This window comes from Spinacia oleracea, chromosome 5 (assembly GCF_020520425.1).
Source record: "Spinacia oleracea cultivar Varoflay chromosome 5, BTI_SOV_V1, whole genome shotgun sequence".
NCBI classification, from domain to species: domain Eukaryota; kingdom Viridiplantae; phylum Streptophyta; class Magnoliopsida; order Caryophyllales; family Amaranthaceae; genus Spinacia; species Spinacia oleracea.
Genome location: NC_079491.1, coordinates 32,795,564 through 32,814,538, shown reverse-complemented (window position 1 = coordinate 32,814,538; position 18,975 = coordinate 32,795,564). Strand labels below are relative to the sequence as shown.

At 38.3% G+C, this 18,975-nt stretch overlaps 1 protein-coding gene across 1 annotated transcript; it reads right to left on the bottom strand.

The window, feature by feature from the left end:
• Window positions 1-15: 15 nt before the first annotated feature.
• LOC110798240 (uncharacterized) lies at window positions 16-16,861 on the bottom strand. Its single transcript, XM_022003415.2, has 4 exons — window positions 16,607-16,861; window positions 15,427-15,538; window positions 702-773; window positions 16-542 (listed from the first exon to the last, which is right to left on the bottom strand). Exons 1-4 carry the CDS (start codon window positions 16,771-16,773, stop codon window positions 462-464), a joined length of 432 nt encoding a protein of 143 aa, XP_021859107.1. The 5' UTR covers window positions 16,774-16,861; the 3' UTR covers window positions 16-461.
• Between the last annotated feature and the right edge of the window lie 2,114 nt (window positions 16,862-18,975).

Below are 18,975 nucleotides of genomic sequence, written 5' to 3'. Positions count from 1 at the left end.
AGGTATGATAGTGTGTTAGTGTTGTAAACAAAAATACAACTTCAATCAGAAGTGTATATGTATGTACATGTGGATGAATTTCAACTTTGAATGTCGGGTAAAATCACGGTCAAATAGCATATCAGCCTATCAGGTGAGCTAGCTGACATTTTTACAATGCTCAACAATGATATGATATTTGGTTACATACAAAAAGGAATTCTCACAAAACCCATTTCATAACAACTGAGACCCATCTTCATGAGAACAAGCCTGAAATTAACTCACACTGGAACAGGGCAGTTATGTTGACTCGCTCAAAATCCACCATTGGTAAATTTACTAACAGGCATCACATACCAGCTGAAACAACTGTTCGTTTCGAACAAGAATTGTGAGCACTACTCCAGAATGGTGAAATTTCAAAATAATCCTAAAGTTCTGATACTTGTTTCTGGACAAAGCTCTGGTATGCACTAAATCTATTGTGACTTGCATTTCAACTTCTCAGTTTCAAGCTCCCTCTTCAAAGATTCCAACCTTCCAAGCAATTCTATGTTTTCCTGGTAACAAAACAGAGAATCATGACACCAAAAACTCTACATGAGAAGCTTAGGGGCAAGGAAACAAACACTCCACTGCATTACCCAATTAGGTTAGCGAGCTAGAACTTGAGGCAGAAGTGCCATTAAGAGAAGTGAAACTCAAATCATACAAATTACCTTTTTCAGCCTTTCAACTCTTTCATCAACACTAGGCATGTCCTTTGCTAACTTACCACGGGATAACTTTACCTGCCAAAACGATGCATAATCACTAATCAACTACACTACTCATGTGATACACAAATTCTGTAAAAGTTATTAATCAATAAAACATGTTGCTTCGTTTGGTTTGGCAGAAAACATTTTTAGTGAAAAATGATTTTCAATGAAAATCAAAATTCCAAACTAGGTTTTCTTTGTTTGGTTCCTTAAAGAGATTCTCATAGAAAAAAAAGAAAATAGGGGTAGATGTGTGAGGATTGTTGAGAAAAGAGAAAGGGGGTAAGGAGGAAAAGTGAAAAGGTGAAAAAGTGATATCCCTTCCTTTTAAATGAAAAATGTTTTCCTCCCTTGAGAGAGTTACTGAAAAAGTGTTTTACACGCCTTGCCATAGCAAACAACGTAAAATGATTGAAAAGGAAAATATTTTCTAGGAAAATGCTTTACACCAAACCAAACACTCCCCTAGTTATTAATAATTAAAATGGTCTGTAAACTTGTAAAGATCCTACATAATTATGTAGAAAACCGGCATGGCTAATTCCTAGATAGGAATATAAGGCAAACTCACAATAAAAATATAAAAGAAAAATAATTCTCTTGGTAGTCTAGTACTCTAGTCTCCTTAACAATTGGGTACAACCGTACAAAGTACCAATAAATGATGATCTAGGTTGCACGGAAACGAGTACGAGGACGAGTTTCGAGACGGGTACGGGGACGGAAAACGGCAAAATCAAAATTGCAAAATACGGGTACGGCATGGATTCGGTAAAAAAATAATTAATAAAGAAAAACAGTGATTGGGTGAATTAGGAGTTATACCAAGAAAATATGAGTACAGTAAAATGTATCACGTGGAAAGAGAAATTGATAAAGTAAAGTCATGACTCATGTAGCATGTGCCAGTTCCAAAATACCCACTAATTAAATTTCCTTTATTTTTAAAAGGAAAATTGAGGACCCTTCATTTTCATGTGTCAGTTTCCAAAATGGGTACTAATTGAAATTCCTTTATTTTAGAAAAAAATTTGAGGACCCTTCATTTTCCTCATTTTTTGATTGAAGACAGTCAAGACATGCCATTTTTTCTGTTCAACTGCGACTGGAATGCCGCCTCCGACCGGCGAGATGAACGTCGGAGACGATAATGTTCACTCTGTTGGACTCGCCTCAACCTCGCGAGCAAAAGGCCCAGCATCTTGCGGATGAAACTCTCATCTTTCACCTTCAATTTCTAGATCTATGTTTTCAGATTACAGGGCCTCTGATTCAAACACCATTTATTCCGAATGCACCAGTGTTCTCGCTCGCACCACTCAGGCGTGCCTTCCTCCTAAGAATGGTACCCAGCCCGTCCCCGACTTCACCTTAGCCGTCCCCAAAAGTAGCCCGCGTACCCGGCCCTTTGGATTCGTTCTGGGTACGAATCCCGGGCGAATCTGTCACGTACCCGGTACGGGAAACGGCGCCTGGGAGGCGTACCCATGCTTCATAGATGATGATCCTTGCAAAGATACTAAACCACTAATGAGAATTTTTCAGTTGGGTAAAAAAGACATTTAAGAAATTTGTCTTCTATTGTACCAGAGCTTCATTGTACCATTTCTCTTGTCCTCCATCAAAAATGCTTTGAACTTTGAAATGGCATATTTCGAGTTCATGTTGTACAGTTTTACTCTTATTCTTATTTACTTCTAAGGGCATGGATCAGGTATTTAACATAACAATCGCAACTCCCTAGTATCTCAACACAAAAAAAACCCGACAATCAACTAACTAGCGTCTCAAACACAAAAATACACAATGCCAATTGCACTACCACCCTGACAATGTCGCCCTTGCTTTGTTGATGCCTCTTAATGACTCCTTGGCCTCATTATCTGTTGTTGTCTTTGTCTTCTTCTGGTGTAGGTGATTGTCCGGGTCATTACATTCCCCGCCCCCCCTCAAAAAAAATAAACACCATGTCTTCAAGGTGGAAGGTGAGAAAACTTTCGTGGAGGAGTTTTGCATCTTCCCATGTTGCCTCAAACGTGGCATCCCGTGCCACTTGATCAGCACCTCCAACCTTGTCTCTTGGCCCTCCTCCTTGTATCTAATCTCCAATAGTTCTTCCGGTTCAACAACCAACTCCAATTCCGATGTGATTGTTTAGTATAGTGGCAGCTCTTTTGAGTGGTGAAATGTGGAAAACAAGGTGTAACCAGAGTAACCTGGTTCGTGGTTCGTTTCGGTACGAGGTATGGGTTTGGGTTCGCGGTAGCTGATTTTAGGTCCGCGAGAGGGGTATGGATTTATTTTTGTGTGTGTGTGTGTGTAGTTACATACTTACATTTTAAAGTATGAAGTGCAATATGCGATAAAAATAAAATAGTACTTCCTCCCTCCATAAATATTGCACCATCTTGTTTTTTACACTATTCACATTAGACCTTTGGTCATTTTTTGTGATTCATACCTAAGAAAAATTGTAGTCATGTGAAATCTTGTTATATTCGTATCAATATATATTTTGTAAATATAAATTTTCATAATTTTTATTTATACATAATTCGAATTATTAAGAGCTAAAATATGCGTTGGGAAGCGTAAAGTCAACCATTGTGCAATTTAAGGAACGGATGAAGTATTAAAGTTGATATGGTATTCATTGTGGCTAATTACACAACCGTTAGCAAAATGACGTGAAAAGGCAGAAGTTAATTGGCAAAAAAAAAAATACTTAATAAAATAATGGGACACCACACCATGACCTATGTGCAGACACAAAGTATAATACTCCGTCATAAGACAAAAAGTACAAAACAAAGTAAAAAAAAAAAATACAACCCATCATCTTCATTCTTCACCATCGAGTTCCAGAGTTCCCGTCTCTCATCCATGGTGTTTAGATTCAGCAACACGAAAGAACAACAAAAATAATAATTGACGATCGCAATCAACGCGTATGTCCTTTTCAAACAAAAGCCCCAAACATATTTTATCTTCTATCGCCTTCTCGGACCTTAAATCCTTAAAACTAGGGTTTTGGTTTGGTTCGCAAAACATCGCGGATTGGATCGCCGGCGAACCGCGAATTGGTACGAGCGAACCAGTTCGAGATTCGCGGGGGTTACCCGCGAACTAGGTAACGCTGGGTGTAACATGTAACTTACATGTTGGTGGAAGCTTGAGCTTGTAAGTTACTGTCCCTATTTTCTGGAGTACCTCAAACGACACATAGAACTGGGCGGCCAATATTTCAAACGACCGTTGGCTACTAAGGATGTCTCACAATATGGTTGTAATTGAGATAAACTTCATCCCCTACCTCAAAATTTTCATCCCTCCTATTTAACTCAGTGTTCTCTACATCACTTGTTGAGACTTCAGTAATTCATATCACCCACAAACGGATGGGAAAAACGAGACAGTTAACAAGAGTCTAGAGACATACTTGAGGTGCTTTGCTTCGGAGAAGCCTAAATCATGGGTGAAGTGGTTACCGTGGAATATTCGTACAACATATCCACTCACTTTTCGACTAATATGTTTCCTTTCAAAATTGTATACATCAAGACCCACTCAAGTTACTTAAGGTCGAGGGTCAGACGCAAGTTGTGGGAATGGGTAATGGCTGAAGCATAGTGTGGAAGTAACAGCCGGGGAAACGGGTAATGGCTGAAGTAATGCGGCGGGACTGCATTTCAAAAGCTTGCATTGTTGACACACCACACAATCTTACACGAACAAAGCCACTTCCTTTTCCATCCCTTGTTGAAACCATTCACCAGCAATTCTGAGATACGTCTTGACTTTTCCCGAATGACCACCCACCGAACAGAGTAGTATTCATTCAATATGGCCGGAATTAATGAAGAGGCTTACAAGAGTACAATTTGCCCATTGCAAAAGAGTCCCATTGAGAAGCCTTTGTGTGTCTTTGCCCCTACCTCTAACTCCTCCTTATTTTGCTTTCCTTATCACTATTATCCCAATCAATACTCGGAATCGAGGCCAAGGCACCCAACTCACTTCACCATCACCTTTCTTAGATAGAGCGTATGCCACTCTATTAGAGACCCCCGGTTTGTATTAAATGTCAAAATCAAAGCCAAATAATTTTTTACCCAATTTTGGTAATCGACTTTGATTTCTCGTTGTTGAGTGATGAAGAGTAATTTGTTGGTATGTGCAAATAATGAAGCATCTTCCTAAGAGGTAGTGCTTCCATTTTTGAACCGCTAAACATCGCCATATCTTTCTCGTATATAAATTTGTCACGAGCTCAGACCCCCTAACACACGACTGTAAAACGCAATGGGTCGATCCCCTTGTATCAAAACAACTCCCAAGCCAAATCCGGGTGCATCGGTTTCCATCCAAACGGCTGCTGAAATCGGGCATGGCCAAAACAGGCGCCTCCACCATTGATGCCTTCATCCATTCAAAAGATGGAAGCAACCAACCATAATGATCTTTTCCCTTATCAGTAAGAGGATGAGCCATAGGGGCGTAATTGGCCACAAACTTCTGATAATACCCCGTAAGCCCTAAAAATCTTCTTAAGTCACACAAGTTTAATGGAATAGACCACTCGACAATGGCTTTGATTTTGTCTTGATCCACCGCAAACTCCCTTACTCGAGACGACATGGCAAAATAAGCCACCTCTTCCTTCCCAAATTCACATTTTTTTAAGTTAGCATATAACTGATGTTCATACAATTTATCTAAAAGTGACCTCAAATTCTCCTTGCTCCTGTTGTACACAAGAACATCGTCGAAGAAGACAAGCACTAACCTCCTTAAGAATGGTGGGAACACATCATTCATCAAGGATTGGAATGTCGCGGGCGCATTAGTCAACCCGAAGGACATGACTAGAAATCCATAGTAGCCCTCATGAGTACGGAAAGACGTTTTGTGGGTGTCTCCTTGTCTGACCAAAATCCGGTGGTAGCCACAAGAGTCAAGCTTAGAAAACACGCAGGCACCGGGAGTTCGTCTATCATGCGAGTGGGGTATTTATCGGATACGTTTCTTTGTTCAATTCCCAATAATCAACAAAGAACCTCCACGAACCATCCTTTTTCTTTACAAGCAACACCGGGCTCGAGAAGGAACTCATAGAAGGGTCAATAATTTCAGCTTGTAACATCTCCCGTATTAGCTTTTCTATCTCATTCTTATGGGATTGAGGATACTGATAAGGGCGTACACTTAACGGGTAGTGCCCTCTTAGTAGAATAATGGCGTGCTCGTGCCCCCTTGGTGGTGGAAGTCCTACTGGATCCTAAAATACCCCTCCAAAATCTCGATGATCTTCCGTGGAAACTTGCCCCGCTTCTCCCCTCATCTCTTCCAATTGGTTCAGTTCCACTAACACCCTCGTACGTTCTTTGCAAAGCACCCGAATCATGACTTTGAGGGAATCTAAGAACGAGAAAATGAGGGATTTCCCTTTAAAGTTACCGGTGAACTGGTAGCGTATTAGTTGAGTTTTCCAGTTGGTAGTCACTAAACCCCTATTTTTCTAACCATTCCCAAATATGACATATGAATTCCCCAACTCCAATGGCAGAAATTCCTCCAACCCCTCCACAACATCCCCTAATAGAAGTCGAATTCCCTTACAAACACCCTTATCTTGAATAGCCTCTCCGTTTCCCAGCGCCACCCCAAACCCAAACCCAAACCCAGACCCAAGCGACTCGTCGCCGGAATTCCCAAATCTTCGACGGCCTTTAACGACACAAAATTGTGAGTAGCTCATGGGTCTATCATCACCACCATGATGCCCCTTTAATGGTTCCTTGAAGTTTCAAGGTCTTCGGGTTGGTTAACCTCACCATCGAGCAAAGAGAAATTTTAGTCGGTATTTCCTCCTTCCCCGCAAGTCCGCAACACCTTCATACATGTACTCCTCCACGAATTCAGCCTCAGAGTCTCACACCCGTTGGGTTCTTCTTCAGCCACCAAGAGAACACTCAATTCCCTTCGTTGACACTGATGGTCGATCCCCCATCGTTCATTGCACTTGAAAGTCCTTTTGCCCTTTTCTCTTGGAGTTCACGCTCGGTTAAGCGTTTCATCTCCCTTGTTCCCTTTGATGCCGTAGTGGATCTAAGGGGATGGTTAGATACTTGTGAGCCCACAAATCCGATCTTGACCCGACCCACAGTGTCGTGACACCACTGGAGAGGGGTTATGTTGAGTGTACGCTCCATGAGATGAAATATAATTCAAATTGGGCACCTGCGTATTAATGAAAAGGACCCCGACTTTGGGCTGGCCCACGAGGCATTCTTTCTCAAGTTAATAACTCTGTTTTTCTCTTCTACCCTAACAGTTAATTCCATAGTTTGTTCAGGTTAAATGGCTTAAGCATTTTAACTTCAGATTTAACCTCAGCTTTGAGCCCATTAGCGAATTGACTCATTAAGAAACTCTTTGAAATTTCTTCAAGAGGTGTTGCAAGATCAATGAATTTCTGACGGTAATCCACTACCGTGGTGGTTTGTGACGTTGACAACCATTGTTCATGCAACGTCCCTGCGTTGAAGGATCGAAATTCCAGCACAACCCTTCCTTCAAATTCCTCCACCCCTTAACGGGTCGCGGATGATTTTCGAAATGAAACCACCTTAAGGCGTCTCCCTCCATGGAAACCACTGCAGCATCAAGTTTCTCTTCCTCGGTGAGGCGATAAATGTCGAAGAACTTCTCTCCTCTCAATATCCAACTAGCGAGGTCGCTCCCATCAAAGAGGGGCATTTCTAAACGCATGTATTTCCATTTACCTTCATTTCTTCCTTGACCACCACCATTCCCGAAGAGTCCTACTCGTTCAAAATTTTGTTTGTCCTCCATAAACCTTGTTTCTTATTCTCTCCGACTCTGGGCTCCCTCTTCGAGATAGTGTCGGTGGCTAGCCTCATCTTCGACATGTCGTTCCTTTCTGCCTTGCCATCAAGGTGAGAAGTTCCTCTTTTAATTTTTCTTGTGTGTTTTTAAAGGAAGCCATGGTCTGAACCTGCTCCTCCCTAAATCGGTTTATCCTCCATTCAAGTTTTGTCGTGGCTGTCTCCATTACCTTTGCAATTTTCCTCGCCTTCACTTCTCTAGCGGCTTAGAACTATCCGTTTGCTACTGCGGTAGCCACCATCTGTTGGGGGTTACTTTCAATGCCCTCGAATCTGGACCCAGCCATTGATGCCCTCTTCCCAGGTTTCAATTCCTTTTGGCGACTAATCGACTATGACTGGTACCGCTACTGCTCTGATACCAAGTGTAATAAACCCACAACTCACTATATGAATCAAGAAGCAATTAGAGGAAAGTTAGTAATTTCGATTAATGGAAGTGGTATATACAAGAGAGACCCGGATACAAAATACAGCTTAGAGATTGTTAATCTCCAATTGCAATGACTGTAGGCCACAATTTTCTAGTGTCTCAGCACAAAAATACACAATGCCTACTGCACTACCTTTCCCCCTCTTTTAATTGCATTACACTACCAAACCCCTAACAATGTCGCCTCTGACCTTGCTTTGTTGTTTCTTAATGACTCCTTGTCCTTATTCCCTACTATTTGCCTTCTCCTGGTATTGGTGATTATAACCAGAGCTTAAGGAAAATAATTTGGTGATTGGTTCACTGCTCCAAGAGTTAAAACCATATTTTGCACTCCATTCGATAGGGAACAGAGTCATTGTTACTCCATACCACAAAACATAAATTAATTAGATAGTCTTTAACCAATATATCAAATACGAAAGCTAATTCCAACAGTAGCTTTCACTAGGATTTATAAGGGAACAAGAATGTAAATATATAACGAAGGAACATTTGTCAAAATCTTCCTTTTCTAACAGCTACTTTGTGAGGAACTGCCTTTCCAAAAAAAATGTGGTGAGCTACCCTCTTCAGTGCAAATGTTGCACGTCCAATACCTTAAAATACTGTGGTGGAATGCGTTAACATTCCAGTGTTGACTTGCATGTGTGGGACATATGACTTCATTTTCACCCAACTCTTCCTCACTCCATGAATTTACTACTTCCTCACTCCACGAATTTACTACTTCCTCATTTGCTTTGCTTTGTTTAATTCGTTCACCTTCATAAACTTTTCAACAAAGCTCAATCTTCGTTAAAAAATAAAATTCAACAACGTGAAAGGAAAATCTTAAATCGAGTAAGGTGAGATTCGTATCACAGAGAATTTCAATTTCATTGCTCCATTTATGTAAATTCCTTTGGAATATTATGAAACTGTGGATAAATTTGTTGTAATTAGCATGGGGCTTTTATTAACTTCAGACAAAATTTGTAGATAAATGACATCAGTTTTCATAGTTGGTGAACATATGACCTCTAAGGTTCTAATATACTTGCCAGTGGAAGTCTTATGTCCTCATTGTTATTATAATAAGTTTTTGCAAAATAGTTTGTGATGGAAACATTTCACCAATTTCAAATTTGGCCCCTCTAAAATAGTCTTACGAAAGCCATAAATTTTTTTCACCATTAAACTATCAGAAACCCAGAGAAGGCAAGATGCAACAAAATTATATTTAAGGAGATATCATGAGATGAATTATTCATCTTCCAAACATCACACATGATTGCAGTTATTTGTTGGGCACTTCTGTACTTGATAATGTACACTTGATAATGTACAGCTTACTTCAACTTTCTCAAAAGAAGCACACTATTTTAAGAAGAATTATTAAAAAAAAAAACACTAAAGCTCTAGTTACCCTAAACTTACATTGGTTTTTCAATTGCCTTTTATATCCTCCATTTGATCCGAATATATGTTCTTAGGCATGCCATGATCGAAGACATTAAACCATCATTATCATATCATGTAAAAAGCTTAGTGGTAAAACGTGCTTGCTCAACCCTTATGTAGTTTCAACAAAACTGTGACATACAAAATGGCCAATGACCAAGGAAAATTTCCTCTTCTAAGTCACCATCACCGTCAATACTCTTACCTTTGATCTAAGTTTCAATCATACTATTAAAGTAAAAAAACACACTCAGTCTTCTACTGTTTCCTAGCATCAGAGTATCAGACACAATAAAGTATACTAGCTTTTGTGTACAAACTTCAAAGTGCACGACCCAATATCTTTGATTCATTACCATCCACATTTCAAATATGGAAATAAGTTCGAAGACATAGGTTTTGATTACTAATGGTTTCTATTCCTATAGAAACTGCACCACTAAGTATCAACTTTATGCATATACCAAAAAAAAAAAAAGAGTGAGGGGAAAATACCCTCTAGAAAGTTAGCTAAAATGCTCTAGACATAGCTAGAGCTCCTAGGAAGAGGAAACAGTAGTCGTGGAGGTTTGAATCGTCAGATTGATGGTTCAATCAGTTCTCAAGAAAGCACAGTGGGACTATTCTAGACACTCCCTCAGTTAATCAAAGTTAACAATCCATCTTCGGCTAGATCAGCTAAGGTATCTCTCAGCGGGGGATGTTCAATCCAGTCATGGTGTGAAGGTTCTTACTCCCCACAATGTGTGGACTAATCTACTTTCTGGTAATCAAAATTCAGTTGCTATCGTCATTTGTTGCTCCTTATGTGGTAGATGCAGGGCCCACAGTGGAACTGCAGAGACATGTGATACAGGATACGCTAAGTAAATGGAAAAATGCACTGTGGTATATGTTATTGGTGAAAACCCTCTTATCTCATATCCGGAGAAATATAGAGCAAAGAATTGAAGGTAAGTAGCTACACTGAGATTTATCTTCATGCTGAGGGTTTATTTTGTGGTTAACTTAAGTATTTTTGACGACCGTAATGAGATATATGAGGACCTTTAACTTTCTTAACCAAACAGATGAAGATTCAGACTTTGACTCTTGATTTAACAGAGGAATTCTTTAGAGTATTTCAACTATGGGTAAAATTCCCAAATCTCTTATTGGGTTACTGGGGAGCTGATTCCCTAGATTCATATTGCTAGTACACTGGGTAATCGACTGAATGCAGATGAATAAGCATTGAAGCGGTCTTGCATATCTTATGCTCGTGGTTTGATTGATATTTATGTTATGTAAGAAGTTCCTGAGAAAACCAAGATTAAGGACCGTAATGGAAAATTAGGAAGCAAGAAGTGACTATGGAGAGGAAACCTGAATTTTGCAAGGTTTGCATCAAGGTAGGACATGATTGTGAAAAATGGTTGAGTAGCAAAATAGAACGTCAAGCAACCTATCAACCTGCAACCCAGGTGAAAAATACTCGTAGCTCTAACACAGAAGAAGTCCGGATTTCAGACTGCGCAGTGATGGAAGAGTGCATTTCCTGTAGTCAGATCCTTGGCTATAGTACCACTTGACAACCCTATCTGCTTTACCTATAGTTGAGGAAATGGATTGTGGTGGCGAAGATTATGAGAATACTTGAATTACGTCTGTTGGTCATATTTGATGAAGAATATGACCTGGAATCTTATGGGCTTTAATAAGTCCTATAAACATAAAGAGAGTTGATTTTGGAAAGAAAATAGAGTGTAGTCTTTGCTGCTATAGTAGAAACTAGAGTTAAACCAGAGAACATGGTGAAACTAACTTCCAAAGTTGCTAGTAATTGGCAAACAGTGTATAATCTTAAATGCTCTCCTAAAGGTAGAATTTGATGTCTTTGAAATAATGGTGTTGTATAGGAGCATGTGGATTTCATTTATGAACAATTCATCCATATTAGTTTGACTAGATGGTAAAGTGTAAACTGTAAACTCATACTCACCGATGTTTGTGGTCTGCATAACATAGAGGAGGATACAAAATCAATATGGGAGGCTTTGACAGTTTGACTAATATTGGTCATCAAATTCAGAACCCTTGGCATCATGGGTGTGTAAGGATAGATTGCAAGGAAATCCAGTATCTGACGCAAAGTTTGAGGAATTCAGCAATTATAATGCTGGATTTTCAATTGGAAGAATAGCAGAACCTGGGCTCATTTAATACCTGATCCGATAAACAAGAGGGTGCTTATAAGGTCTGCAGCCATATCAAATAAGGCTAAATGCGGAGTGACTGCTTAAATAATGTACATAAAGGAATAAGAGTTATCCTCTTATGATTGATTCTGTTGATGCTATGACTTGTAAATATAATATGAGTCCCAAATTTTCTTACCTCGCAGTGACTATAATCTAGTCATTGAGCAGTCTTGAAGGCAAGACGATAATGGATCTAAAATGTTTAGAGTATGGCAGAAATTCACAAGTTTGAAAGGACCTCTAGAGCTCTTAAATTTGAAGGGGTCCCGAAATATTGAAGAGAAAATAAAGAGTGTGCACGGAATGTTCAAGTGTGCAACAGTTCAAAACATTCAGCACATCTTGAGTCCCTATACTTTAAACCACAATTTAGGCTTAACTAAAAAAAGTGGCCTTAAGTACTTGGCACAAGTGAGATTGAAGAATCTCTTCTCCAACAGAAATTTTGTGTCACAGGGCTGAAATAGAATGGAAAATCAGAAAATTAGAAATGAGGGAGAAGACGAGAATTTAGGGGGCGTTAAAACACCACCCTACAACCTGAACCACCCCATGGCTAACCCCACCACCCAACCACCATAGACCCACCAGTCCACCACGTGGAAACCACCCACCCACCAGCAGGACCTCCATAAACTATCATTCTAACATCGGAAACTACCTCCAAACACCTTGAGACCACCCCCAAACACCATGAAACTACCACAAAACCTATCAAAACCAACCCCAAACCCATGAATCCACCCGGAAACACCCCAGCAACCAAAGAAACACACGAATTCACCAGAAAATTCCCCCAAAAAACCAACCCTAAAATTTCAAAAGGAAAAAACCAATTCTAATTTAAGAATGGAAACCCTTTCTTATCTTTAATCATGTCTTTAAAAGGTCAAATTCGACCATGGAAACTCCAGATGTGGAATTTTCATGGTTGAATTTGACCTTAAAAACATCAAATTTGGCCATTTATGAAGTGAGATAACAAGAGAAGGGCGGTAGTAGCGGCAGAGAAAAAGAGAGAGGACAGCGGCGGCATAAGCATGGAGAGGGGTGGCCAAAACAGGGAGACAAAGCCGGCAATGAGGAGGAGGCAGCGGCAACACCGTAATAGGGAGGGAGAGAGTGGTGGAGCAATGATGAGAGAAGAAGAGATATGGAATGGCCAATTGCTACCAAAACAACACCTCATTACTCAGGGTTTCAGGTTCCTTTCCTCCTCTTTCCTTTCACCGATTTCATTCCCTTTACGGCCCCTTAGAGAAAATTGATATTAGATTGCATTTGATGCTATTAAATCACCAAATAGAGCATACAACCCAGCTTAAGTGACTGGACGTCGGGACACTCTCACTAAGAAATAACTGATAAAATAAAACTTTCATTAATATACATCATCCCCTTCCCTCTCAATGACCTCTTCTATACATAACCCCTAGTTGCCTTCCTCCTGAAGCTAAGAATAACTAACTTATTTGTATTACCTAAGTTGCCCCTTCCTCGCTTGCATTGCCATGAGGAAAGACAAAGATATAAAGCTAGGATTAGTAATTTCAGAAGGTAATGGTTCTAAAATTGCACTTGTATCCCTACTGTTAGCTATTTCATATGTGTCAATGATTCATACAACTAAGCCATTTGCAGCAAAGAAAGGATTAAGATAGGAGGATCCATTATACTTCCCTGTTGTTTGTCTTAGCCATCAAATTGCTAAGCAGATGTTTGGGTCAATTGAAGAGTGATGAACTATGGTCGTCATCCTCAGTGCTCCGTTTTCTAGATTAGATAATACTCAATTCTGTTTTGTAGACGGTTTACTTTTATTCTCAAGAGGTGATTAAAAGTCAATTCCGACATTATACTATGCTTTCTCCACTAATTTCCTTGAAGCCTCGGGTCAGAACTCTGAAGGCAAGCATATTGAAGAGTTAAATCTATTATTCTATTTCAATGGCATCTTCTAGTACGAAAAAGAAAAGAAAGACATTCTGGGTTTAAAAGACTAAAGAGGGCTCATCCCCTTCCGCTACTTAGGCATTCCTCTTACTTGTTAGCGGTTTGGGAAAGTTGATTGCAAAATTTGGGAAAATATCACTGAGATTTTTGTCGTACTTCAAAACTCTATACTTATGCAGGTCAAAGCCAATCAATAAAATCTGTCATCTTTGGTTTTCAGCTTTCTGGGCACACATATTTTATACTGCCGGGGGAAGTTTTGAAGAAAGTTTAAACCCTTTAAAGCTATGTGAAGAGAACCTCTGCGGGATGGTGAAACAGAGACTAAAAAGAGCACCAATTACTTGGGAGTATTTCAGCAGACCTAAGAGTGCAGGTGGGCAGAATTTCATTCATTGGTCCTGAAACTGAACAGCTATTTTAAAACTGTTTATGCTTACCAAGAAGAAAACTTTTTGACTTTAGATTAGTTGGTTAAATCGTTATTACATTAAGAATCATAATGTGTGGGAAGATAAAAGCTCAAGGATGATGACTGATAAGGTAAATTTTGCAAAGTCAGGACAATTGGAGTAGGACGGCAGAAGCTTGTCATAATGGCGGGCAAGTTTTTCCATTGAATGAGCTTGCATGGTGCTTCGGGGTGAATTAGGGAAAAGTTCCTAGGAAGTGTTTGGTTGGTGGTAATAAGGCTTCCCCCAGGGTTGTTTTCATCTTGTGGAAACGATTTCTTTCCAAATACAGGATCTTTAATTAGGTATTAGACTTCGTGGTCTTTGTAGTGCAGACTTGGAAACTAAACATGTGCATTCAGTCAAGAAGTGTGTCACGGAAAAATTAAAATGGACCGGATGATTCGAATCACTATTTCTCTGCTGCATAATTAGCTAATTGGTGATGTAGGAAAGGAACACTATCCCAGAGTTGATGAAGACGTGTCTAGCCCAGTGTTTAAAAAAGCGTGCCTACGGTGCAGGTTATCTAGGGGAAACGATTTCAAGGAGGCACACCCTAATAAAAAAATATTACTGTTCATCAGGTGCTCCTCACTTCAATGAGGCGCACTGAGGTGTACCTAAGGTGCAGGGAAATCCAGATCACCTTGATGCGAGTTGGGAATTTTTTACATTGGTCTAGCCCATACTGGCAAACAGTTCCTCGGTTGCAGGCTAGGAATATCAGTGAGCTAATTTGCATCAATCTATTGCTTGTTGTATTCATGAGATTAAATTGGCTGTGTTCCATATAGCTACTATGAGAAGATAAGTGGGTTCTGTAGAAGTAGATTAGTCTGTTTCTAGGCACTTGGGTTTCCTCCAATTCCAAGGCAATCCTTCGTAGAAGATGGGTCTTGATTTTGGCTTAATTTTCTTTGTATCTGTTTTAGGGATGTAATGGAAGTTCAGTCTTAGTGTGCTTATCTTGATAGTTGGTTAATGAAATTTTATTTACCCAAAACAAAAACAAAATAAAAATTAAAGGATGATTCACAGAAATAGCTATCACAAAGCCGAGAAATGTTGATGGCTGTTAGTAGACCACCAATTACACACCCAAAACTAAATACAACTAATAACTCCTACATAAAGAGTACCAACTACGCAAAACCATAAGATAAAGGGAAATTACAGAAAAAAGAACATTCAACAAAAGGTCCAGTTTTTTAGCCAGAAATCGAAATGCAATTCTTAAGAAATATAGCATACCGCATTAAGCTCCATCATACATTCAGTTGCTCTCTCCCGTTCTTCATCAAACCTTGACCTCCATTCTGCTGACTCATCCACTGCTTCTCTATGAGCAAGATCAAATTGTCTCCTGCACATCATGACTAACAATTCAAATTGTGGAACCTCCACTGCATAAATCAATGACTTGGCAGCAGAAAGAATTATCAACACACTTGACTACACCCAATTCCGGTAATATTCTCATTGCCCAATCAACAGCACATTGATTCTCTACGTTAATCAATAAACCAACAATTTCAAAGCTTCTTGGAGATGAACAAATCAAATATTAACTACAAATCATAGTAGTGCTTGTACATACACTCATAACACCACGAACAACCATTTAGAAATTAAAAATCTATCTATTTTTTTCCCTATGAAGCAATAAATCAACTTTTTCTTTAAAAAAAAAAAAACTATTTAATCTACATGAAACCTAATGTGAAACTCTAGAAAGGAGTCTTCACCGTACAACCAACGCTATATTTAGGGAAATGTGCTCACAAGATCCAAGCATATGGATAAAGAAATAGTCTTGGTTGTACCCTGCACAACCGGTTGTATGTAGAAAATTGCCTCGAGGAAGTTGGTTTAGGAAGCTAATTATACAGAATACACAATACTACAATAGTGACTACACTCTAGTCTATCCTATTAATAGTTAAAATGTTAAATACATTATACGGGTACTCGTAGAATCTTAACAACCTTAAACGTTTCTAAGGTTTGAATGTCTTACAAAATCATAATTCATTCTACTACTTCCATTATGTACTTTAAAACATGCCCCTAGAATCCTTTTCAGTTTCAAATCTATTGCCTCGACTCTCGACTCTCGAGTATCTACTACATTGGGTTTTTGGGTTTAAATGTCACATTACTTGTCAAAATTGCACTATCAACATGATTATTAATTCCGGACAGAAAAATGCATAAATAAAGCTCCCAATTCACATGCTTTTTAATGTTTTCATTTCCACTGATCCTAAATGTCACCAGAAATTGATAAAATAGAACAAAAAGAAGCTGAAATCCCATTAAACAACAACTTTAAATGCAAATAATAATTGAATAAGGGTTTGATTGAATACCATTCAAATCTGAAGTAGCAGTATATGAACCAGAAATGAAAGAAAAAGTTGATAGTTCATACCTAAGCAATTCAGGGTCATCAGCAGAAATCTGGTAATCAATGAACCATAATCTGAAGTAAACAATAAAACCCAAACCCATTACAATGGCTAGCCCGAGCAGCAGAGGTCTCCTGGAAATGCCCATTTTCTCTCTCCTTCTCACGCCCTGTCCATTCGTATGGGTCATGATTACGGAGCCTGTCGGAGTCTCCGAGGATGTAAGTTGATGCTGCTGTGACGGGCTGAATTACGGTTATACATGGGGATGGGCTAAACTAATGAATCACACAAATTTTTGCTACCCAAATATACCCCTCCAAAACGACTGTCGTTTTGTTTTATTCAGCATGAACATTTACGTAAATATTTCAAAAATGAATATTTACATAAACATTTCAAAAATAAACATATACAAATATCATCTTTGTATATTCTTGAAAATATGTTTTTACGCAAGTTCTTATGAAATAGATAAGTCATTAAATTTATCTTTGGCCCATGAACGTAATTGTCTAGAAACTTCTAACAATAGTCTGTTTCTATGTCGTGTTCAACAAGTAAGACCCATGTGTCTTAAATTAATCAACTTTCAAAAATTCATGCCATGGAATTTTAGAATGTTGTCTTGTTGATATGGCCGTATGACATTGCCAAAGATATGTGGAACACAAATCAAGATATTTGATTTGAACCTTCTAAAGTTTGAATGTCAAGAGATTTGATTGTTTATTAATCAATCATATGACTCTACCCATAAATGACCATTTCATTCAAATAAAAACTCAACGATTGCTTTTGTTTACTTTGAATGTGAATCTTTATGTGTCCAAACAGAAAATAGTTGATGATGATTAATGGAACAAAATGTCAATAAGTTTCAGCCTTTTGAAGGACTTTAAAACAAACAGAGGACCCTACAACTAATATAGCACAACTTTTCTTCAGTTCCCTCTTGTAGGTCAATAACCAGATTTAGCTTCCAAAATTTGAGTTCTTAACAAAAGTTAGAACCTCAAGCGGTAATCCAATACCATAGGAGTTTAATTGCTAAGCTTTTTCTCTTTAACGCATACTTTTAGATAGAAAGTGAATCTTGAATTCATTTCTTTTGTTCCCGTTTCCTATCCTTTCTAGCACATTTTCTTATAACCCCAAAAGATTTAACTCTTATCTTGATCTTCTTACTTTGTTGTGCTTACAAAGTCCATTTCCTTTTATTCATTTTGAATAACCATATCCAACGAGTCTAGTTCATTATTGGATCAAAAGGAAATTGGTTGTTAACCATTGGTATATATGAGCCTTTAACTCAATACTTCATTATTCCAAAACTACCCTGTATTTTGAATAAATAAAGTCCAATTGGTCTACAATTCAAATTTTAGTTGAAAACAACCATGAAGATCACTTATAAGATAATATTGCATCTAAGATACACTCTCAGTTTTATTTATTTAAAGAATTGCTCTCAAAACATGTTACCAATCGATCCAGAAAATATTGCAGTTCTATTATCCGAAACGCAATAAAATGAAGATGAATAATTATATGCACTATAATTCATATTCTACAAAATGAAATATCAAAGAATAAACATTTATCATATTTTAATAACTTGAAATAAAAGCATTCATGCAATTATTAAAGCTATTAAACATTTCATTCATGCAATAAATACATAGTCCAAAATGAATGAAATGAATCCAAGACCCTAGAAGTCTCTAAGTCTAAAACATGCTTTGGCTTGTCTTAATCCTTTTAAGATTTTAGGTAAGCAAAACCAATTGCTATTAATATCCAAACTACTCTTGGTTAATAAGTTAATTCCATAACTTATTCATTTGCCACAATATGTACCAATATTGCTTGAGTTACAACCACAATCAACGTGCTCCTTTGAGACGCCTTACTATCTAGGAATACTAAAATAACACCTTGTTTTGGCAGAAACCTACTACCTAAGGTTCGAAGATTTTTGTAAGTGCTTGATTTGAAAGGCAATTATTAAACTCAATACTCTTTTAAGGTAGCGGGTAGCGTTTGGAAAATTTATAGTAAAGTTCTAAACAATATTTTAGCTTATAATTTTATTTTACAACATTAACCGCTACTTTTACCAAACACTCGTATTAGTTACCCGCTATCTTAGCAGTTAATCGCTACCCGATACTATTCACCGCTACTCAACCGCTATCTGCTACCGCTAATTTTTCCGAACAAGGCCTTAATGTAGATAAGGATTCCTACTTTTTTTTAATTTAAACAATGTAAATTATGTTTATTAATAACGTTTTCACCTTTATTTAAAATATGACATTATGAAAATGTAAGAGCTTGAACGATCCAATTGGAAAGTGCATGTGAAATATTTAATGTCCAATTTATTTGG

What these genes read in the sequence shown, in the direction of transcription:
- LOC110798240 (XM_022003415.2), bottom strand. Translation starts at nt 16,773, where the DNA reads ATGACCCATACGAATGGACAGGGCGTGAGAAGGAGAGAGAAAATGGGC. An exon ending in GTATGATGGAGCTTAATGCG is followed by an intron (nt 774 to 15,426) that starts GTATGCTATATT and finishes TCGTTTTGGCAG; the next exon opens with GTAAAGTTATCCCGTGGTAA. An exon ending in GAGTTGAAAGGCTGAAAAAG is followed by an intron (nt 543 to 701) that starts GTAATTTGTATG and finishes TTTTGTTACCAG; the next exon opens with GAAAACATAGAATTGCTTGG.